Here is a 23990-nt window from a genome sequence, read left to right as displayed (position 1 = left end):
GGGAAAATAGTAGGTAAAGATACCCCTGTTATTTTGTAAATATTTGAAATACTTACAATACATTTAAATCTTCCAATACATACTAACTGAGCATGTCTTCGTATCCAAACAAATTAAAGGTAGTTACAATAACCTTTCAACAAAATATATTTATGTGTTGATGACACTGGTGGGTTTCTGATATTATTCCTATCTGTACTATTATTATTTATTAACAAACGTTAAATTTCACATTGATGAAATCACCATTTAAAGTTGAAAAAAAAATACTTTTAATGGAAATCCCTACTGATCAAACAGATTCTCAGCCAAGATCATTAGAAAATATCAATATTGACACCTCTGTAGGTACAGTTCAACGTGTTGGCCGCTGGAGATCGCTATTACATTTATCACACGTAGACGTGGGCATTGCGCCGAACTTTAATTAAGGTGAGTACTATAAATTATAAAATGTAAAACGGATGGATTATGTTGATCTGGAATGTAGTCTACTACAAAAACGTCACAATTGTTATCTTGGTGAGTTTAGAAAAAAACAATGACGTTCACAGTGGTCCATTTGTCGTCAGGCAGTGTGGGAGCCTACCTGGTTTCCGGAAGAGCAACTGGTTGGAGTTGGATGGATAAGGAAGAGAACATCGCCTCAGTAGTTTAGTTCTCTTTACCGAAAGTCTCCGGTTGTTTCCATACTGTCAAAATGCCGCTATTCGCGCAGAATCCGTTTGAGCAAGATGTGGGTAAGTGATCCATCTCTTGACTCTTCGGGGTTTCCCCAGAGAAGGGCCGTGGTCCAACTAGCTCCAGAGTTAGCATGCCTCTGACCACTCGCGATATATCGTGACATTGTGACCACAACAACACAAACAGTCATCGTTATTGTTATTGGTTTGTGTTCCAGTCTGATACGTGTAGCACTTGGTTCAACGCCTGGTTAATAAGACACATAAGGAGGCTTGCCAACAACTTACAAACGCATAGTTTGACAATGACACATCTTTTGCTTGGTGAACAAAACAAAGCTCATTTGTGGAGCAGATCATGTTTGCTGTCAGGACACGTTTACAGTTTCATGGTAAAGAACATTGTTCACGTAATATAACGTGTATGGTATACAACTATAATACGATATAGTACGCACTACGCTGTAGTATCCTAGTGCACTTTATTGTAGTAGTCAGGTGTGGCCGTCCAGCCATCATCAGATTGTCCCATATCCCCTATCTTGGTTCAACATGTAACATTTCCCCGTTAAAACAGTTTATCAGTTTCCGTAATAACATTGTGCTTTACATTCGAACAAAGTCTACTTGTAATTATGCAAATAATGGTGAGTCAGTAATGTCCGTTGTCTCTTTAAATGGTCAACCCAGGATGCTATTGTATGCCCAGTCACACTTTTACTCAATTTTAGCAACATGTTTCATCATACACAAGACAATACGTACCGTATATTATATGTGGAGTTAACTGTTTCTAAATCTAAGTATGGGATATGGGCTCTTGGAGATCAAGCTGAAAGACATTGTGCTCATTTAGATTATCAATTATATGTGCTACATTTTTTCAACACTGGCATAGTCAATCAATACGTCTAAAAATTTGCCTATGTGTTTCCCACGTGGGATTCATTTACAGAAAAGGCAACGCATGAAAACAACACAGCAGATGACTGGGCTGTCATCATGGACATATGCGATAAGGTTGGAACGACACCCAATGGGTAAGCTGTGACATAGCACTCCCTTTTTTAATAACAACAGCCTTGTTTGCTCGCAACCACCAAACGATCCAATGCTGTCCCTGCCAAAAAGTCCAGATGGCTTGTTTAATTTATGGGGTTAAAAAAGGGCCTCTTATTTCATGATGTTTGTCTTCTTTTTCAGCGCAAAAGACTGCCTCAGATCAATTATGAAAAGAGTCAACCACAAGGTGCCTCATGTTGCCATGCAGGCCCTCACGGTGAGTTTGATGTGGTTTAAGAACATACCAACGTTTTCATACCATATCCTTCAGACATAGTATATGAACCTTCAATCATACACCTGCTAAAACCCTGTTGTGATGGCTGTCATTGTTTTCCTGTTGACACATGTACACTTTGTCATATGTAGTTTCAACATTTTTTTTAGCATTTCAGGTATTTGGTGTGAGTCACAGTCAGATGAAAGCATGTGACACACTATGTATAGTAGGATAGGCACTGAGTCATGTGGTCTTTTAGTTTGTCACATTGCTTTTATGGAGATGAATGGTAATTAATTAATTAGTTGGCATCTGTTACCACTAGTGTCATTAACTGAATACTATCAATGCAATCCTTATAATGCAACAACCCCTGACTAAGTCCAAATGCAGTTAACAATTACTGCCCCATGGTCAAGTAACCGATGTGTATAAATATCTTTATTTGCAGTTGCTGGGGGCCTGCGTGGCGAATAGTGGAAAAATATTCCACTTGGAAATCTGCTCAAGAGAATTCACCAGCGAAGCACGGACTGTGCTGAGTAGGGTATGAAGTATTAAAAAACAACAACATAAGATTCATATATAAATAAAAAAATAAAGATCCATTTTTATGTTGCTTAGAAAATTTCCTCAAAAGTGTGTGTGTTTTGTTCGATCTTTCCTGCAGGCCAACCCAAAGGTGTGCGAGAAGCTCAAGGCTCTGATGGCAGATTGGGCTGAGGCCTTCCAGAAGGACCCCCAGCTCAGCCTTATGAGCGCCACCATAAAGACCATGAAGGAGGAGGGCGTGAGCTTCCCTGCTGCAGGCTCCCAGGTACACACGCACACGTGCCCGGAACCATTGGAGTGAATTCCCACACATTCATCTTCCATTTCCTGGATTAATAAGCAATATTGATCTCGAAGAATTTCGGGGATTCAGGGATTTATATTGAAGAAGCATTCTGACGTCTGCTGGTGTTTGTGTTAATTTATCAACCCACCAATCAGTCACTCTTATATTCTCCCATCTACTATATTTTGTGTCATCCTGATTACCGGCCACAGATGTCAAACTGTGTCAGTGTAGGGTGCCTGTCGACAGTAAAGTGATGGGGCTCAAGAAATCTCTCCCTCTCTTTTTGTTTTTCAAGGAAGAGCTTCACTGGAATATCTTGCATTTTTCCCATGGTTCACGTGTATGCCTGTATAAGTAGAGAGAACAGGATGGCCTCTGTTGATGGCCAACTAGCAGAGATGATGTCACTCTCTGGCCTTCGTTTCATAACTTTGTCACTCAGTGTTGTGTAACAAATGCCTTGTGTTTGCATGTGTTAAGGGCTGTCAAGGACTGCTCATGTTGCATCGTTTTACAGCTAATGAACTACATTTGCTGTTACTGTTTCTTTCTTGTTAAACATTTTCGTAGTAATTAGTTATTTATTTATGTGGGGGCTTTTGAAAAATAAGGCGCATATTATTTATCATTGACTGGAAATCTTTTTATAAACCTAACCGGTTTTGTAAACCAGTTAGGTTTATAAAATGGGATTAAAATGGCCCATTGTCTGTGTTTGCCATTTATCCAAGATGAAACTGATAGGGGCATTATTATTCATATCATCTCAACCTCAACAAAACGTGCAAATCTAACAGTGTGTGCTGTCTAGGTTTGAGGACCAAAATCATTCAGCCGTTAGAAATGTCACAAGAAATTAGATTTTCACCTAAATTCTTTCAGATTTTCTCTTAAGACACATTTTATACATATATATATATATATATATATATATATATATATATATATACACACACACACACCTACATACAACAGTCAAAAGGCTGCTTAAGCCCATACAACCTGCCTCCATTCTGGTAACCACATCATAGCATCCACTAAGGGGGGCATGGCATTCGCTTCCAGTGTGTAACTCACCTGCTTATCTTAATCCTCTTTACACCTCCTATTGGTCGGCCTTCTCCACAGGGGTCCAGTGCAAAGGTCAGCACACCTGCAGTGAGCAAACCGTGTGATGACGACGACCTGGCTAAAGGTAAGGCGAGGACGCAGCGGCAGCAGCAGCAGCTTGCAGTGTTAACTGTAGCAACAGACCCTCTCCATATCATAGTGAACAGATGGTTAAAACAACTATCTAGCAGCTATTACGTCGCATACGTGAAATGTAATAAATAGGCAAACAATGGTCAGCGTTTATGTCGTTCCTCACTTTGGTCTTCGTGTGAACTTAAGCTGTACCTTGTAGGTCAGATAAGATGATAAGATGAAACCGTATCAATACTGTGAGGGAAATGCGAAATATTGAATAGAAGATAATAAACAGTGTTTACCAATCCCTTTCTTGTAAAGCCATGATATCTACCTTCTATACTACAAATGGGAACAACAGTGTTCCAGACTGTTATCAAGAAAAATAGTTAAGGGGCAAAGAAAATGAAAAGGAGAAACTTTTGCGGCTTTTTCTTTACAATAAATAAAAAATGCATTCAATTATTAATCACACACACACACACACACACACACTGAGTCACCTCTTCCGCTCACCTTTCCAGCGATCGAGCTCTCGCTGCAGGAGCAGAAGACTGACGCCCGGCCCCTGGCGGCCGACTCCGCCCTCCCCGGCGCCACCAACGGCGCCGCCCCGCGGGAGGCCCGGAAGGTGCGAGCGCTCTACGACTTCGAGGCGGCCGAGGACAACGAGCTGACCTTCATCACCGGCGAGCTCATCCTGGTGCTGGACGACAGGTAGGGGGGGACCCCACCCATGAACCCAGACACCATCACCAATCTGAGACGGGCGACGGGCCGTGTACGACAGACCCACGTGTAGGGTCTGACCTGGTTCGAGGGAGGAGGGTTTGCAAAGGATTTCCGCAATGCAGCCTAACCCACATTCAGTATAAGAAAAGGGGAAACAATGCATTCATGAAGAACTGTCTGGTAACATTTTAAGCTAAACGGCAGCACCTCTCTCTCTCTTTTCTCTTGGTATCGTGACTGAACGTGCCCCCAGCGACCCAAACTGGTGGAAGGGAGAGAACCACAGAGGAATGGGACTCTTTCCCTCCAACTTTGTCACCAACAACCTGAACGCGGAGCCGGAGCCCGGTAGGTCTTCGCCAGAAAGCGCCCTCCTTTCAGCCACGGGGAAGCGGGCCAAACGCAGTGCAGCCGGGGCCCTCAAACTAGGACAAATTAGTGACGCCAGCCAGCCAGGCAGCCAGCGTGCTCACACATCCTCCCCTTTCCCCTCTGCAGTGGCGTATGTGGAGAAGGCACCCACTCCCGAGGAGAACAGCCTTGAAGCCCGAGTGGAGCCAGAGCCGGTCTTCATCGACGAGGTACCCCCCACCCCCCCCAACAACACCGAGCCTAGAGGGTTGGATTTCAGTGTGTCTGAAGTTTAAAAAGCTTCCCTCAGTTAATTTGCTGCTGAGCATTAGGCTCTGGTCATACTCCAGTCGTTCACATTAGTGTGGCGCAGCTCTAACGATCCTGAACAACAAAGCCATTACCCTCAAAACGGTTTTCTGAGGCCATTTGTTTATTGTGGCTTGGGGGCTTTCTCTCTGTCTCGCTCTCCCTGTGATTCTCACTTTGTCTTGTTGAATCGGACTGCGTCTCTCCCTTGGTCTCTTGCTTTCTCTTGGTCCCTATTTCTATGTCTCTCCCTCACTCTCCCTCTGGGTCGCTCTCTCCTCCTCCCTCTGGGTCGCTCTCTCCTCCTCCCTCTGGTCTCTCTCTCCCCCTCCCTCTGGGTCGCTCTCTCCCCCTCCCTCTGGGTCGCTCTCTCCCTCTCTCTGGGTCGCTCTCTCCCCCTCCCTCTTGGCCTCTCTCACTCTCTCTCTTGGTCTCTCTCTTACTCTGTCTACTGGTCTCTCTCTCCCTCTCCCTCTGGGTCGCTCTCTCCCCCTCCCTCTTGGTCTCTCTCTCCCTCTCTCTCTGTGTCGCTCTCTCCCCCTCCCTCTGGTGTCTCTCTCTCCCCCTCTCTCTGGGTCGCTCTCTCCTCCTCCCTCTGGTCTCTCTCCCCCCCTCCCTCTGGGTCGCTCTCTCCCCCTCCCTCTGGGTCGCTCTCTCCCTCTCTCTGGGTCGCTCTCTCCCCCTCCCTCTTGGCCTCTCTCACTCTCTCTCTTGGTCTCTCTCTTACTCTGTCTACTGGTCTCTCTCTCCCTCTCCCTCTGGGTCGCTCTCTCCCCCTCCCTCTTGGTCTCTCTCTCACTCTCTCTCTGGGTCTCCCTCTCCAGGGAAAGATGGACCAGACGCTGTCCCTGCTGCAGAACTCAGACCCAGCCGATGGCTCCCCTGATGGCAATGAGCTGGTCCAACTTGAGGGTAGGGCCCCTACCCCACCTCTCTATCCCATTCATGCTCCATTCAGGATTTAATCCATCTCTCTTTTTTTTTTAACAGGTGCGTGCGAGCAGATGAACCCCATGATCGACGATCAACTAGAAGAGATTGACAGGTATATGTCGCCACCAGTCCCTAGATGCCCCGCAGAGGGATGTTATGTCTCCAACTAGACCTTGTGTGAGCGGGACTCATCGGTGTACTAGGCATCCCAGTAAATGAACCTGCCCTCTCCCTCCTGTCTCCGCACCTGAGATAAAAGCAAGGGCATGCTGTTCGGAAATATTCATTTCAGTGATGTGGTCTTGGTCGGTATTTATAATTTGTCTTTACTTTGCTGCATTGGATTACAAACGTTGGACGATGAAAGCATAAGAGCACTCCATTATTTATGAATGAAATAGGAGAGCCCTTTTTAAGGCACCATTTTGGTAGAAGTCCTGACCGAAATAATCTCTCCCTGTCTTCCGATATTGGCTCCAAAGTCCAAACAGGTTTTTTTAACCGTCTGGTAAAAAGTGGCGTGATCTTTATGAACTAAAGAAAAGCCGGCAGAGAAACCAAAACGAAACACTCATGCTATTTCTGCTCTCTCCGCAGGAAACACTCGGAGCTGTCGGAGCTGAACGTGAAGGTGCTGGAGGCTCTGGAGCTGTACAACACGCTGATGAACGAGGCCCCCTTCTACTCCACCTACAGCAAGATGCAGTCCCAGGCCGGCTACCCCGCCCCCGCCCCCGCCATGGCCATGCAGGTGGGACCGAAATACATGTCTCAGCACCCCCCCACCCAAAGACTCTCTCCCCTTTATAAAGATTTGCACTCTGATGCTAATTCCGCAGGTCGTTATTTTAGAAGGAAATTCAACCCTGGTCTCAATGGAAAAAATATTCATGCAAAACTTCCTATCTGTATGTTTTGCGTATGATAAGATAATAAACACAACAAAACGTGGAGGCTGGAAGGACACTTTCTTGGGATTTCTGGTTGTGTTTTTGTGGAACGAAGATGACATAACCGAATGTGACCCTGACCAGCCGTGTTACTGAGGCCGGTTATTATTCCCTTTTACATCCCTTAAGACATGACCCATTGACCCGGCCATTGATTTAAGCCGTTGTTTTGTGTGCGCTAATACCCAAAGTGTTGACGTGCAGAAACGACACGGCGAGCTCGGGATGGGGGAGGGGTCGTTTACGGGGACACTAAAGTTTAACGTCGCCGCCCACCCTTCCAAGGGGATCTTTTCTGCAAGTCTCGCGCAAATGACTAGCCTACTCTAACCCCATTCCTCTTCCGCTCTCTCTTTCCTTTGTTTGCGTGCTCTATCTCTCTCTCTTCCACCCTCTACCCTCCCTCTCTCCCCCACCCTCTCCCTCCCTCCCTCCCTCCCTCTGGTCGAGTCCCGTGGATTGTGTTGGCTGTGCTGTTTTGCTCGGCAATGATGTCATTGTGTCTCCTCAGAGACATAGGCCGACAGCCGCTGCCTCGGCCGGCCGGTCGGTCCCACGGCCCCCAGCTCGCTGTGCCGCTGCCTCTCCCTGATTAATTTACCCTTCACAACAGCCTATTTTCGGTCTTTTACCTAGCGCTGCGGAACCAAAGGGGCTTCGGGTTCCACACGCAGAAACTCGAGGACACCGGCTCCCCACAGATGGTCGTGTTCTCTGTTGTTTTGAATTCATTTCCCGAGCACACATTTACTTTGGGAGCGCATCGGCCGTGCTGTCTCGCCGCGTCGCGGCACGGTTTCTGTTGAATCGTCGCATTACGCAGTCTGCCCCCCCCTCGCATTGAAGAAACTGTTTTAGAATAGCTGTGTAAGAAGTCTCCTAACCCCCTGCTCCTCTCTCTCTCTCTCCCCCCCCCCCCCCCCCCCCTGGCCTCTCTCGGGGTTGTGCAGGGTTACCCGGGCCAGCCAGGTGTCACCTACATGGCTCCGGGGGTTCCTCAGGGCCCGCCGCCCCCCCAGACCTACAGCCTGCCCAGCGACCAGCCAGGACCCCTTCACTCCATGCCCCCCAACACGCAACATGGGCAGCCCCCGTACATGAGGTAAACGGTTCTCCTTTTAGAGTCAAGTCTTAAACCTTACGGTCCGATGAATGAATTAGCCTTAACTATGACATATATCTAGGTGATGTTTTATTGAGATGGCTTTTAATGTTTTTAATATTTAGTTCTGCATTTTATTTTTTTTTGTCTCATGGATTCATCGGACTGTGCTTTTTTTCCATTAGTCTCTCGAAAGATAAGAACAGAGTCGGCCTAACCAACGGCGAGCGAGTTTGCGAGTCCCATGTTGTCTCACTTTCGGCTTAATGTGGCTCCATCTTCTTCACAGCAGCGCTGGGAACGCTCCCTACATGAACCACACCCCCGGGGCGCCCTACATGGCCCAGATGGGCGGGGCCATCGACATGTCGGCCTATCAGAACGCCAACGCCAACATGCCCCCGGGCTCCTACCCAATGACGGCGCCCTCCCACCAGGCCCAGCAGCAGCAGCAGCAGCAGGCCGCGTTCTATCAGCAGCCCCTACTGTAAAGCCAAACCTGCCTTCAGAGATCATCTGACCCAAATATATATATATATATGTGTATATCAAACGTTTCAATCACTCGGAGTGAGTTTTTTTTTTTTTTAATTTGGACTGTGTCTCGTAAAGAGTAAAACCAGTTATTTTAAAATTAGTTTTCTGTTTTTCCTCGAGTCTCTGGATGACACCGGACACTGTGCAGGTCTGAGCTGCACCCTTCTCTGAACTTTGCTTCGTCACTTCACTAATCCTTCCTGCTGATGGTGGTGGTGGCGATGATGATTATGATGATGATGATGATGATTGCGGCATGCGGTTACCCGGCACTACAATGTTTCTAGAACCTTCTGTGGGAACTCGACTCGTCCTCTTTGCGGCGGAGCGATGGTTGTTTTATAATCCAAAGTACTGTGCTACTTCCACGCAGCAAACCTCTGAACCTTTGCACCTGTAAATTAAGTTAATCTTGTGGTAGGAGGAAGACGCCCACTTAAGTCCCTTCGGTTAGGTTTCAACCTATGTTTCACTTATCTTCCCAGAGAGGAGAAGATGCTACGTTTTTGGTTTTGAGAGCACTTTGTTGACTCCGATTCGATTAAAGCGTGTATTTGAGAGGGTGCCAGCCCATCCAGGTTGCACACTTGATAAGCGTTCCAAACCCGGAAATTAATACCTCGGGAACGGCAGCACCCTCTATGGTGAAACCTCGGTCCAGGAGCGACAATTTCTGGCTCAAGATAGGTAGAGGTAGATTGTGTTTGGTAACTCATTAAAAGCCAAGAGTTTTAATTCACCAGCGTTTGTCGATTTAGCTGTAACGGACATGCGTGAAGTCATTTAGCCACCGTTTTTCAGTTGCTCAATGGACATGGAAGAGTCCTTATCTCTCTCTCGCTCTCTCTTTCTCTCTTTTATTTATATATCTCTGTGTGCCGTGAGGGAGTTTCAGAATGCATTTCTTTCTCATCCCGAACACTGATGCATATTTTTCAAACACCGATCCTTTTGCGCCACAACCGCCGCCAAGTCCCTGAATCATCAGGATAATGAAGTCGTTGAGATAATGCTAGCATCTTAAACCCTCCCTTTGTATGTCTTTCCGAGTAAGAAGTCTATTTATGATTAAGTCACATCCTGCTTGCCATCTTTATAAAGTTGGGTTTCTGTTCCCTTCAGTGCAGCCCTTTTGAGTTCATGAGGCTTGGTTCTGGTTTCCCATCAATTGAAGAGTTTATATGCAAGCTATTGGCATTGCTTCGCGTCCGTTCCGTTCATGATAACACTTGTAAATGACATCCCCTTGTACTTAATTTGTATATCTACTGGTACATTATAGGCAGTTATTTTGAGAATGTACTATAGTTATCTTTTTTTTTTCTCTTTGTAAAAGCCAGGCAAAGTGCAAGCAATTTTGCATCATACTAACTTTAGTATAAATTGCTTGGCGTTCATGATATCTGTGTAGTTGAAATCTTAAGATTAGCCGTTTTCTTTATTTTTTTTGCTGGGTCCACATTTCTTGACTTGCCTGATGTTAAAAGCGTTGTATATTAGATGTAAGATATCTGGGTTTCTCAACATCAGCATTGCACCTTAACTTTGTAAACATTTATGTACCACTGGATGCCTTGTTTTACGTAGAAATCAGAACATTACAGACACAGACACAAAAACCTTTTGGGAAAAATTACTTCTGTATAGGAAGCTGCTGTATATCTAGAGTTGTAGATGCCTATATTTAATATATTCGGGGCAAGAAAATTCATTATCCATAATGTTTAAAGAACCTTTTGTAACACAGCAAACTAAACATCTTTGAAATATAAAAAAAAGACCTGTGTTCAAATAGGTCTGTGTGGCCCTCTTTTGTATTTTGGTATAAATTACATTTGCCTAAAACACATGGTTAATAAAGGATGTCAAGCTTCATACGTGAGCATAATTTATCAAATACAAGGTTTTGTTTGTGTGGATGTTAACAGCAGGCCTAAAACTGTCTTGGATTGTGTGAGTTGTGTGTGTATAACTGCAGAGACTCTAACCTGTTCAGTGCTTGCATCATGATCGAATGGAGAAAGACGTTGATTTGCAGGCTGGGTACTCTCTCTCTACTCTCCTCATAAAAACCCAAGCAATTGAATCAGAACTCATTTATGGTATGGTTCCATTTCCGGTATTATTATTATTTTGAAATAAAGCTTTCGGTTACATCTTGCCACTTCTCTGTCCCCACCTTCTGGGAGGCATGCATGCCCGCCCCGCGACCACTGAGTCGGCTCACCTGCTCTCCGTTACCCGGGAGACCGAGGATGGTTTATTCATGACGCCTTCACTCACGGTTGAAACACACACGTCACAGCTCCCCGTCGAGAGGCTACGATCGACGACCTGACAGCCGCTCAATCAGACCAGGATGAACAACACGGGCCTGTTGACTTGAGATAGGGAATATGCTACTACCTTTGAAGGGCATTTGCTGAATAAACCGTCAGTGAATAATAGACTGATCTATTATGACCTAGGCCTGGATAAATATATATATTTTTTTTTTAGTCTTATAATAATACCACAAGTAGGTAGTAGTGGGCCTAGTAATGGTGTATTACCTGTATAAATGCATGCATTTATTTTAAAGAGACTAATATGTTCAGCCACATCTGGATCAAGAAAAATTCAGAACTACACATTTTAGTTTCCCTAAGGTATGGTGCATGCCACGGCGTATGAAAAGCCGAGCAAATGCCAAGAAAGGTCCAACCCAAAACGACTGGGTCGTGCTGGCGCAGTGAGGGGAAACAGCGTCCATCAATACAGCCGAGCGGGAGCGAGCTTGGAGCGCGTGCACGACATCTGTGTGGTGCTCGCGGCGGGTGACCTGCACGTCACAAACCGTACAGTCAGCGCTGCGCTCGTCAGTAGAAGTGAAGCTGCTGCCGCTGTCCCGTTTCAAATCATAACGCAACAACCCAGTCCTCTCTAGAGCGACCGGAGAGAGAACTCCCAGCCACGGCCACGTTGTATACAGTATATCTCTGCAGAGGACAAGTGAAGCATCCCCCGCTGCCAAGCTGGAGCAAGCAGTCCACTGTCCGCCGCAGGGGCAGCAGCAGCAGTTCCAGTGGACCGGGACGGAGCGGCAGCCGCCCCCTTGGACCGATGAATTGGCCGAGATGTCCCGGCACATCTACACCCGTCAGGGCATCGCCGAGGGGCCCCAGAAACCCGTCTTCCAGGTGCGGATCGCTGTATGGATGATAGGAGCAAATGTGACTAACAATTAAGTTAAATTAAATTGCTTTATAGGTTTGAAAGGTACGTCTGTTTTTCACATCGCCAAAGCATAACATATAATGTCAATGACATAACATTTAACAATGGAATTAATGTTGTTCTCTGCTTGACATTGACCTAGAAGTTTATTGTTTTCGAACCATGTCACATTCGTGTTGTTGTTTCACATTGAGTTTGTAATGGGGTTTATACAGTCATTTGCATAGGGAAAACATTATTGGAAAAGACTGGATGGATTTTGGTGGCCCGTTCCTAATGACCCTATTAGATATAATTAATCAACGGGCAGCCCGGCCTATGTGTTAGAAACGAAATGGGCTGCTCAATTATTTACCGCCTTAGATGGAACTACTCGTTTTTAAATAGAACGCATTTGACTGATTCCGAGTGAGTTCTCTGCACAATAAATTATTGTAATTATTTTTGTAACTCAGTCAATAATGCGGTGACAGCGTTGTTTATCGACCATTTCTTGATCGTTTTTTGCCAGACCAAAAAATACTGATGGCAAGAGATATGTAACACCCAACAATCTTATATGCATCTACAATAAACACCATTAAAAAAGAAAGAAAAAGAAAATCCCTATCACAACACAGTTCTACACACAATACACCAAATAGGCCCATGCGGGTAAAAATGGATCAAGACGGACCCCTTTAATCCTCGGAGGGATTTATTCCAGTCACAGCAGGACATGCGGTCACGCCACGGCACTTTATCGCTGTTCAAACAGATTGACTTATTATAACGAGGTCATCTCAGAGTACCACAGGCGTGCTGGGAGCGAGCCGGCCTCCTCCATCCCTCGTCTATAGCTGGGCTTCAAGGGTGAAACCACAGGAAGTGTGTGTAGAGACTGCGTAGGCCTACTTGCACATGATTAATGAGGAAAAAACCTAGATTCGACCCCGTCCCAGATCACGATAATAACCGCAACTTTGCTGTTTCTGTGTGACTCTTCTCTTGCTTTCGCAGAGCAGCGTTGGTTGACTGCGATGTGTGATTCTGTTTTTCTTTGCTCCTTATTTTCTCGTACCTCCGACAGGCGAATAGGGGGACCTACTCCAGACGGAGCCGTCTGAAGAGGTCCGACGGCAGCACCACCTCCACCAGTTTCATCCTCAGACAGGTAAGATACCTGCGCCGCTGACGGCAGCCATCTTGAAAAACTCCCATGTCTCCTCGCTGTTCCATCGCCCTCCCGCTCTGACGAAACGCTGACAAGCCAGACCATTGGAGACGACAAAGAGGTCAAGAGAAGTGGAGAAAGGGGGTGGTGGGGGTGGTGGTGGTGGTGTTGGAGGATTAAGCAGGGATTTGGGTTTTGTGAATTAAACTGAAGGAGGACTCGAAGACAAACACAGAAGAGGACACGACCTTGGTGCCGCGATGCTAATGTAGGTACGGTGTCCCTGGTTGGAGGTAAAGAAGTGTTTAGGAGCAAAAATCAATCTACCCTTCATTCTCTAAGGGCATATTTGAGGATTAGGGTCAGGGAAGGGTTATAAAAGCACATAGAGATGTAGGTTTCTCTCTAACACTTAGAGAGCAAAAAATCCGGAGTTGGATTAGCCACTGAAAAAAACATTAGGCTTATTTTCCATTTGTTATCACTGGAGGGCAGACGGTTGGTTGTACAAGTTTAGCCTTATCTTCAATGATTCCCCCGATCCCTTATCGTCAGGGAGGGTCATTCAAGGTGATTCTCTAAACCCTGAATTACCCAGGCGTTAAGAACACACTGTAAAACTAACGAAACGGTGTCGTCTAGCAAGGCTTTTTTTGACCATCTCTTGTACACCCTGGCCCTGCTGCTTATGAAGCCCACCGCCAGCTCATGTATAATTCATATCTGAGGGGTTAGAATAGCGCAGGCACAATATGCTTAATAGGACCCCCCTCCATCTCTGTCATCGCGCGCGCACACGAGACGCTCACGAGCACACTCGCACATACATGAGCATGTACACACACATTCACAGACACACAGACACATGTGCGGGCACACACACACACACACACACACACACACACACACACACACACACACACACACACACACACACACACACACACACACACACACACACACACACACACACACACACAAATACAAATACATGCATGCATGCATGCATGCATGAGCACCAGAACACACTGACAAATACATGCATGAGCCCCCACACATACATGACCAAGAACACACATGCACACGTGTACACACACACATGCTCGCTCACACACACAGACACAAGCAGGCACCCACTCACGCACACATGCGCACACACACCCCTTGCCTGTGTGCGATAGCACTTCAAATGGGCTTCCTTCCTGTGAATGGAGTGCCTATTCTGTAGCGAGGATTAGCAGTCTTGTGTGTGAGACCGTGAATGCTAACAAAGTTACCAAGGAAACTGTAGCCATGCCGTCACAAGAGCTCTTGTTATCGCCTACCTTCTGCCCTTAACTAGTCTCTCCTCCATCTTACGCTCTCTCTCTCTCTCGCTCTCTCTCTCTTCTCATTGTCCTTTGTCACACCCCCCCCCAACCCTCTCTTTCATCACCACCCCCCTCAACACACTCCCCCCCCCCCCCCCGTCATGGGTGACTAGAAGCACATTTTATCACATACTGTGGTTTTAATGTCACAACCGACAAAATGAAGCCAAGGCTGTATGGTGTTAAACACATAGGATGTCTGTTGTGTATATACTGTAAGTGTGTGTTTCTTTCAGTGTGTGTGTGTCGGTGAGTGTGTGTGTGTGTGTGTGTGTGTGTGTGTGTGTGTGTGTGTGTGTGTGTGTGTGTGTGTGTGTGTGTGTGTGTGTGTGTGTGTGTGTGTGTGTGTGTGTGTGTGTGTGTGTGTGTGGGAGAGCTGTCAAGAACTAGAATATTTGTGTGCTGTCAAGAACTAGAATATTTGGCCTCAATAATTTGCATCCTAACAGGCTTCCTACTTACCATATAATGTGGGGCAGTCCATTTCGTAGTGGGGTGGAGTGTTGGGGGCGAGCGGTAGGTGGGTGGAGGTTGCCTTGCTCAACATTAATTTGCAAGGGAGTGCACTTTCATAAGTTGCACAATAATTGTACCCATGTATCTTGGAAAGCAATTGCAATAAAATGCATTACTAATTTTACTATCGGTATTATTCTTACAACCAGTCCCACTAAGGTGGTATGGTCAGAGTCTCAGAAAGGACTGGGACTCAGCCTGAAGGCTTAGTTATGGTTCCCAGCGACGCAACGCAACGACCACGCAGACGCTTCGACGTCAGTCGTGAACCTGTTTAGGTTCTGCGTCGGGTTTCAGTGAGCGCACCAATCGCAGCCCTCGCTGCTGCGTCGCCTCGACCCAAGGTTAACGTTTTTGGAAGGTGCGCGTCAGGTCCTCGCGGCGGACGCAAAGGAGGGTCCGCAAGGACGTCATGGGGCCGTAGACCCCCTTGCGTTGCGTCGACGGGGGGAACCATAACGGAGCCTTTGTGGCGTGACGGGCAGGACCCAGACGGGATGGAGATCAGGGTTAGGGTGGGATCTAGGGCTGTGCTCTGAGGCCGCCGTCGTCGACGCTGTGTCTAAGCCACACAGCGTGTGTGTTCACCCCGCTGACTTTGTTTATTAAAGGGGACATATTATACCACCAGGTGTGAGTGTGATTAGCCTTACAAGCCGTTTCGATAATCTGCCCCATATGACATCACTAGTGGGCGTGTCCACCTAGATCTGTGCTGAATAGATCATTCTACCAGCCTTCACAGTGGACTGAAATAAACATTGCTCATCTATCCAGCACAGATCTAGGTGGAAACGCCCACTAGTGATGACATATGGGGCAAATTTTCGAAACTGCTTGTAAGGCTAATCACACTCACACCTGGTGGTATAACATGTCCCCTTTAAGTTCTGAGACTGGGGACTGTGAACAGTAGGGGGGAGGTTTTTATTTTTATGAAATGATAATTGTGGTTTTAATGAGGATTCAAGGAAAAGAGGAGAAGTGGAAGAAAGAGTAACTTGTGGGGGGCCCGCTTTCACATTTCTATGGTAACACAGCCCCGGCACTGAGAGAGGGGCCGTGAAAACCCGGTTGATTGGCAGGCCGCGAACAAGCAGCAGGAAGGTGTTAATTGCAAATACTAAGATGAGTCATGTATGCATGTTATCCCTCTGCGATAGATTATTGCTTTACCAAAATAGTTAAATCCTGGCCGCACAGTACAGTAGCCATGACTGGAACCCCTTCATTAATCCACATGACAAATGACAAAGAAAGCTGTTTTGTGTTCACTACGGACGCACCAATAAGAACACTGATGCGAGATATCAATCCAACACCAGGATGATACAGGGAATGAGTGATGCAAAGAATAGATGTTAAATTGGAAAATTCAGATATTAAATCAAATCTGATTTCTATACACACTTGGAGTCTAATGTCTGTAATGGCTAAACTATTAGGTCTGTACTCTATTCCAATGAACCCAAACCGCCTTATGACTGATTAGTCTATATTGTTCATCATATCCTGTTTCTACTTTAGTGACCAGGAATGTGGAAGGAAGAGAGGTTGTCTTTTCTCCGGGCAGATTGAATCAGAGAATAATGGGATGGGTTGAGCTTGACAAACCGTAAAAGCCAGAGTCAGCATGACCTCATTGTTGTCAGAACGGAAGATATACAATAGGGAGAAGATTGACAAGAAAATTTGAGTCTGTATGCATGAATGTGTGTAAGTGTGTGTGTTTGTGCTTGTGTGTGTTTCTCTCCAGGTGAGAATAATGACAGATAGCCCAAGGACTTTGAGAAAGCATGTGTTATATTTTTATTCAGATCTGACCGCTCAAACCATGGATAACTTGTCCAAGGAAAACCTCACCAACGCAACAGTACATAAACATTTACAGACAAGAGATTATGCAAGACAACCCATGAAGCAAGGACTTCACTGTCTGATCAAACAACGCTGACAAAGCTTTGAATTTGAAGTAATTTCTCAGTATATTCTCAGTATATTCTGTGCTTTGTCCAAGGGCAGAGCTGAATAGTATGCACGATCTCATCATGCAGATTGATGAACAGACCGACAGAAAAAGTGCAGAAAAGAAACCAAAGAGAGACTGAACCGCAGTCTCAGAAAACACGATTTTAGCGAATCAAGATGGGTCTGAATGTGTAGCTCAACCACTTGCCGCGATACCTGCAAACAGATGTTTTACTGCGCTTGCTTGATTAGTGAATGACCAAATGTGTCAAAATGACAAAATGACCTCTGTCCTACCTTCTGAGTGATCGGGGGAAGTGGAGGTCGGGCAGATATCGGCCCTCAGGAATAAATCCACCACTGAAGCCTACAAATGTGCCTATATCCTATACATACACCTCCGTTCATCATGTGTAATTCATAATACAAATATAATGGGCTTCACTTCCAAATTGTGGTGTGAGGCTTAAATAACCCTATTTAAGCCACAAATATATTATTTTTGAGCACATTCAACGTTTTAAGGTCAGAAACACATTGTTGGTCAAAAAGTGACCAATAATAACATGAATACAGGAACGCCGATGCCCACAACAGCAATATTAATGAAAAACCATACCAATGTACCACAAGTATTACTGATCAGCAGTACTATCAATATTACTGTTTCTAAAGCAGGAGTACAAGCAGATCAAAGGAGAAGGAGGTAAAACGGACTAAGTGAGGAGGGACTTCCAGGGCGCGGTGGGAACGTAGCAGGGGCTTAGCCTCTCTGTCCTCTCTCATCCCACTGTCCTGGCAGCCGGCACCGACAAAGACCAACAACAAAGGCCTGGCCCGGAAGATGACCTCATCCGTGGCTCTTTTAACAGATCCCCCGCTGGAGGCTTCAGGTCATCACCTGGGTGTTGCCGGGAGGACGTGATTAGAAGGACGGTTGTGATTGGCTAGAGGTTGAACCGGAGAGGGGCGTGGACGCTGGTGATCTGTTGTATGGCAAGGCGGTCGCAGAGCTGAGCAGCACTCACTGAATGACTTATTGCTGCACTCTAGACTTTAAAGTTGTTGTTTTGGAGGAATTGTCCAACCAGTGTGTTGACAGTGCCAAGTTTATCGATATGCTGTTTCAGATAAAAACACTCAATATTACATATTTTTTGGCATTATATCAGATGCTGGACTGTGGGTAGTAAAGTTTCTGTGTGCAGCGTTCAGATGTAATTCTCCACTGGCTTGCTTGGTCAATAATTGCCAACTAAAGGGAGAGATCTGAATTCTTAATCTGAGAAAGAACTAAATGTCAGAAATGAGTCTGGAGATTTCTTATGAGCAAAATGTTATATCAATTTGTATTCAACAGCCAACCTGGCTTTATGCCGTCATATATAGCCAGACTCGTGTCTGAGAGTTTGAGGAAAATCGCCCACTGCTGCCAAAGGCTAGTGTGGTGAAGCAGACGGCCCAATATTAATACATGCCGATCATTAACAGCAGGTGGTCATCCCGTACTTAGGCTGAACACCAGAGGGCACTGCTGCACCACGCTGTCTGTCTTGTGGAAAATGAACCGCAATTGTTATCTGTGAACGTTATTTCAACAAACTAGTAATGTGATTAATATTACTTAATTTGCTTTTTATTTTCTTTATTTTGGCCCGTTATTTTACCTCTTGGTTATTTTTTTATTTTTTTTGTCAAAAGATTAATCGTTGTTTTATCTTGCCCCATTGCTGTTGTCCTTACTTATCATTTCGATCATCACCATAGAAGGCAAGGCTTCTAAGGTAAATTATATAACTGTAGTGCATGGGAAAACATTTCAACATACAATCCAACAATAATGCAGTAATTCCTGTCTAAACAACCTAATCTTTTCTCTGCTCTATTGACCCATAGCATGTGTGGTCATATAACAAATCTGTAGACATTATCTGGATCAAACCCTGCCTTAACATCACCTATTTGAGCTTAACAAACCCTTTATTCGAATGTTCCACCATTACGAATGTTCTGTGGAAAACATAGAGCAAATTGAGACACATGAAGTCATTTAAAAGCAGGTAAAGCTCATGCATGTTTCCCAATGACGTTAACCAATATACTATCCTGTATATAATAACACTGTTCTATAATAGAACGAGGCCCTACAACAGTTATACTTGACGAAGCGCAGACCTCCATCTGATGGTGTGTTCCCCTCAAACGGCTGAGTGTTCAAATGCCCGTGAGGCAGATGGGCTTTCCTTGTTCCGGCCCACATGTGTGTTGGGTTAAGGTTTGATCACACAATCCCCGGCGGTTGTAACTGAGCCAGGGGTGAATTGCGCCATCCGGCCATCGGGCGACGCCCCCTATTGGATGTATCATCGCTCAGTCAGTCACCCACCTGTGACAGGACGCTGAGTGGGGGAAATGTACGACAGAATGAACACAGACACACAGAAACGCAAACACAGAAACGCACAAACAGAAACACACACACATACACACAAACACACACCACACACAGAAACGTACACACACGTACACACACACACACACACACACATACACAGAAACCCAAGCAGCACACACACACAAACACACAAACACACAACTGTAAACGCTAATTAAATTGAGGAAGAAAACTAAATCGGGAGACCTCTCCCTCTCCCTTCCTCTCGCTCTCTCTCGTGCTCTCTTCGCTTGTGTCATCGCCTCTGTCTTATTCACACAGCCAGCGGAGGCTGCTTACTGGAGCATGGGCTCCGCCAATCAGAGAGCAGCATCCCTCCTTTGTCATCAGCCAGGGCTGGTGAGAGGAGGGGAGGGAGGAGGGACTGGCTTCCAGTGCTGTGTGCTTGGAAGGCAGATAAAATGCCAGGTCTCTTCAGCCTCTGGAGACAAGCAGGCTGCCTCATAATGGGAACCAATACTCGCAAGGCTTCCTAGGCAATAATATACAATTTGCCTCCAGGAAATACAACAGGGCTCCCATCTATTTTTTTTTTTGGGGGTATCATTTTATTTTGTTTGCTTGTTGCTTCTGCTGCTGGTTTCCCGCTCATCACCTGGCGCCAGTCCAGTGTCCCTGTGGGCTCGTGTGTTTCGCCGCCGTCTTCCCTTCATGTGGATGGTAGCGGGGCGAGGGTTGCCGTTCCCCCTTGCCTGATTGCCTCTACGAGCCCCCCCCACAGAGCACCTCGGCTGGCTCCCTCTCTCTCTCTCTCTCTCTCTCTCCGTCTGTGGAAGCGGCCCGTCGCTGATCGCCCGAGACGCCCCTTGGACTAGCGCTCCTCCATGTACGACTAGTCCTCCTCCATGTACGATAACTTGTACCTGCATGGATTTGAAGACTCCGAGGCGGTGAGTGCAGGCGAAGGATGCTCGTGGCGCTCGTGTGGGTTGGTGTGTATGTGTGTGTGTGTGTGTGTGTGTGTGTGTTTTGTGGTGTTGTGTTGGTTGAGTGTGCTTTGGTGTCCCTCCCGCTTGCAATCCACAGGGCGCTGCCAGGCTGGCTTAGAGCGGGAAGTGGAGAGGATGGATGGAGCATCCTGGGGGCTGTGTGGGGAGGACGGGGAGGCGGTGGGCACCGCCGTGCCCACCGTAGGCACATTCCAACGGGCTGCTGGTCAGGAGGGGAAGGAGGGAGAGCCGGGAGGGAGACGAGTGCTGGGAGAAAGAGAGAGAGAGGGGGAAGAGCGAGAGAGAGATACTACTCTCTCTCTCTCTCTCTCTCTCTCTCTCTCTCTCTCTCTCTCTCTCTCTCTCTCTCTCTCTCTCTCTCTCTCTCTCTCTCTCTCTCTCTCTCTCTCTCTCTCTCTCTCTCTCTCTCTCTCTCTCTCTCTCTCTCTCTCTCTCAAGCCTGAGGAATGCTTCCTCCTCCAGCCTCAGTGAGCATCAGTGATCTGGACAGGCGCTGTTCCACCATCTCCATCCCACTGAGGAGCGAATGCATCTGCACATCTCTCCCCGTCGCTCTCGCTTCATCGCTACAGCGCGCCTCCTTTCACTATCCACCTCACTCTCTTCAGCCAGTCTGTTCCTCTCGCCATCTACCTCCCTTCCGCCTATCTGTCTGTCTGTCTCTCTCTCTAGCACTCAATTTCACTAGTCTTCAACGTGTCAATGTGTCTCATTAAGGGCCATAGCTCGTGCTGAGGCTAACCGTGTCAGCAAACTCGCAGCATTGCAAGGGGGCAGTCAGTGACAGAGTCCTAGGCATTAGGCAGCCATCCATAGCGCACCATGCACTCCAATGCGATTGTCACACAGATTGTCATTTTGTTAAAAAAAAAAAACACCTCACATCTTCTGTTTAGAATTTCTCACTCACACACCGGAGCGCGTACCCCGCAGTCACACACACAACCGCACACACTTAGATCCATTCTGACACAACTGCTCTGGATTCACGGAGGTGGATGGGACTGGGATGGAGTATTCCGTGGTTCAGCATCGGGGAGAGAAACGCTTACCTAGGCTGTAAAAGGCAGCGGCGGCTGCGATGGGAGATACTGGGGTGGTGTTGGTGGAGCCTGAGGACCTGGTAGAGGGTGTGGGTGATGGTAGATTCTCAGTGAGCCGCGAGCTAACGCAAACCCTCCATCCCCCTTCATTAGCCCCTCTGGGAAATGCTAATGGGGGGGGGGAGCGGGATGATCCCATGTATACCATGTAAGCAAGAATGCATGTCCTCTTCCTCTTCATCATCATTCTATTTCTATGATGAATCTGTAACTGTAACTGGCTGTCAACTTGCACGGGCTGGTGTAATTGTGTTCGATCTTACACGCCGGTATCCGTTGGCCCGTGTTTCTGCTGATTATTGTATTTTTCAAATCCCACCAATAGGTGAAATTCACTTTCATCAAATCAATCTCTGTCTTTCTTTCTTAATTTCCCGCTTCTGAAACGTGTATTCTTTCTGGAGATTCCTATATCACAGTAAATATCAAAAATAACAATAATAGTTGGCCATCCTGCCACCACAGTCCATTATCTTGGCTTCCACTCTACTGAGTGGGGTCTGGGTCTTTTGGGCCGTTTTTAAGTCTCTTTTGGGACCGCTTGTTTGGGCTGGAGCAGAGTGGCGGCGTGAAGGTTGCCGGTGAGTTACCACAAATCCTCAGCCCGTCTCAGCCTGTCTTCGTCGTGTGTGGTTCACCACATTTTTATCGTTGTTTTTTGTCTACTTAACCGTTGGGTTGTGATATCAAAAAACGGTTGAAGCTAGACCGACGAAGCTGTGAACACATACACGATAAATATCCCAGCAGGTCCTTCATCAATGAGCCCGACAGAAGCAACCGTAATGTAACGTCCGACAGACACACTCTCAGACTACACTACTGCCTCTTGAGTATCCGATCTGGCTGCGGGCCAGGCAGCGTAGTAAAGGATGAGGAAGTGCTGTGTGTGTGTGTGTGTGTGTGTGTGTGTGTGTGTGTGTGTGTGTGTGTGTGTGTGTGTGTGTGTGTGTGTGTGTGTGTGTGTGTGTGTGTGTGTGTGTGTGTGTGTGTGTGTGTGTGTGTGTGTGTGTGTCTGGATGGGGGGGGTTGTTATAGTAAGACGGGGCGTCTGTGCTGATAACGCTTGAGTGTGGCTGGATGGACTCATGTCTGGTCACTTGAAACTCCTGGATAATTGACTCACTATCTACCCGTTCATTGTGTGTGTGTGTGTGTGTGTGTGTGTGTGTGTGTGTGTGTGTGTGTGTGTGTGTGTGTGTGTGTGTGTGTGTGTGTGTGTGTGTGTGTGTGTGTGTGTGTGTGTGTGTGTGTGTGTGTGTGTGTGTGTGCCCGAGGCCAAAGCTGCGGGGGCGGGCTGCATTTGTGTATCTTTGTTGGTTCACGGTAGTAAGTTCTATTTATACTCATATTATTTATGAAGATTTATGCATATAATTATATATATTTAGATACATAAACAAGCGCAGACCAGCACATACGTTAAGGGAAGAGCAATAAAACCGGATGATCAACTTTGTTTTATTGTGAGCTGTTTTGTTGTTCAGCTCCTGCACAGACACACACACACACACACACACACACACACACACACACACACACACACACACACACACACACACACACACACACGCACACATGCCCAGAAACGTACAACACACGTGCACATACACAAACACACATGCACACACACAATGGTAGTGATAGATTTTATTTGTAACAAGGCAGTAAATAACAGTTCTTTGTATCAAAGACTCCCAGACCTCTCGATCGATCGTTACCAGAGGAGCCCCGAGATGGGAGAGGAAACACATCCATTCCTCTGCTCCTCCTGCTTTACTCCTCCTGCATTCCTACTCCTCCTGCTTTTCTATTCCCCCTGATCTGCTGCTCCTGCCGTCCTATTCCTCCTATTGTACTCCTCCTGCATTCCTTGCCTTCCTATTCCTCCTGGCGTCGTACTCCTACTCCCTTCCCACTTCCCCTGCATAATGCCTCCTGCTTTACTCCTCCTTCCTTCCTTCTCCTCCTCCCTTCCTTCCTGTTCCTCCTATTTTACTCCTCTTGCTTCCCTTCTCCTCCACCCTTCCTCCTCCTCCCTTCCTCCTCCTCCCTTCCTCCTCCTCCCTTCCTTCTTCTCCTCCTCCTTTCCTACTCTTCCTATTTTACTCCTCTTGCATTCCTTCTCCTCCTCCCTTCCTACTCCTCTTAGTTGACTCCTCCTCCCTTCCTACTCCTCCTATTAGACTCCTCCTTCCTTCCTCCTCCTCCTATTAGACTCCTATTCCTCCTATTTGACTCCTCCTCCTCCTATTAGACTCCTCCTCCCCTCCTCCTCCTCCTGTTTGACTCCTCCTCCGCCCCTCCTCCTCCTATTTGACTCCTCCTCCCCTCCTCCTCCTCCTGTTTGA

The 23990-nt window shown here is 46.7% G+C and overlaps 2 protein-coding genes across 4 annotated transcripts in view; both read left to right on the top strand.

Moving 5' to 3' along the window:
- Positions 1–416: 416 nt before the first annotated feature.
- On the top strand, positions 417–11197 carry stam2 (signal transducing adaptor molecule (SH3 domain and ITAM motif) 2). Of its 2 annotated transcripts, XM_056580007.1 has the most exons (15): positions 417–432; positions 577–740; positions 1639–1723; positions 1887–1962; positions 2417–2512; positions 2636–2782; positions 3935–4001; positions 4519–4711; positions 4980–5074; positions 5225–5307; positions 6211–6298; positions 6377–6431; positions 6917–7070; positions 8220–8371; positions 8661–11197. In XM_056580007.1, exons 2-15 carry the CDS (start codon positions 701–703, stop codon positions 8860–8862), a joined length of 1533 nt encoding a protein of 510 aa, XP_056435982.1. In that variant the 5' UTR covers positions 417–432; positions 577–700; the 3' UTR covers positions 8863–11197. The 2 variants fall into 2 exon arrangements, with proteins under 2 accessions (XP_056435982.1, XP_056435983.1); XM_056580008.1 differs by lacking the exon at positions 417–432 and having other exon boundaries at positions 548–740; positions 8664–11197.
- A 573-nt stretch (positions 11198–11770) lies between these two features.
- cacnb4a (calcium channel, voltage-dependent, beta 4a subunit) overlaps positions 11771–23990 on the top strand; it is a 27595-nt gene continuing 15375 nt past the window's right edge. For both annotated transcript variants that reach the window (XM_056579663.1, XM_056579662.1), the window contains exons 1-2: positions 11771–12087; positions 13194–13277. In XM_056579663.1, coding sequence (XP_056435638.1) covers positions 12025–12087; positions 13194–13277 — 147 coding nt within the window. In that variant the 5' untranslated portion in view covers positions 11771–12024. The remainder of the gene's footprint in view (positions 12088–13193; positions 13278–23990) is intronic.

Source organism: Gadus chalcogrammus, chromosome 20 (assembly GCF_026213295.1).
Source record: "Gadus chalcogrammus isolate NIFS_2021 chromosome 20, NIFS_Gcha_1.0, whole genome shotgun sequence".
NCBI classification, from domain to species: domain Eukaryota; kingdom Metazoa; phylum Chordata; class Actinopteri; order Gadiformes; family Gadidae; genus Gadus; species Gadus chalcogrammus.
This window is presented reverse-complemented; position numbering and strand designations above follow the sequence as displayed.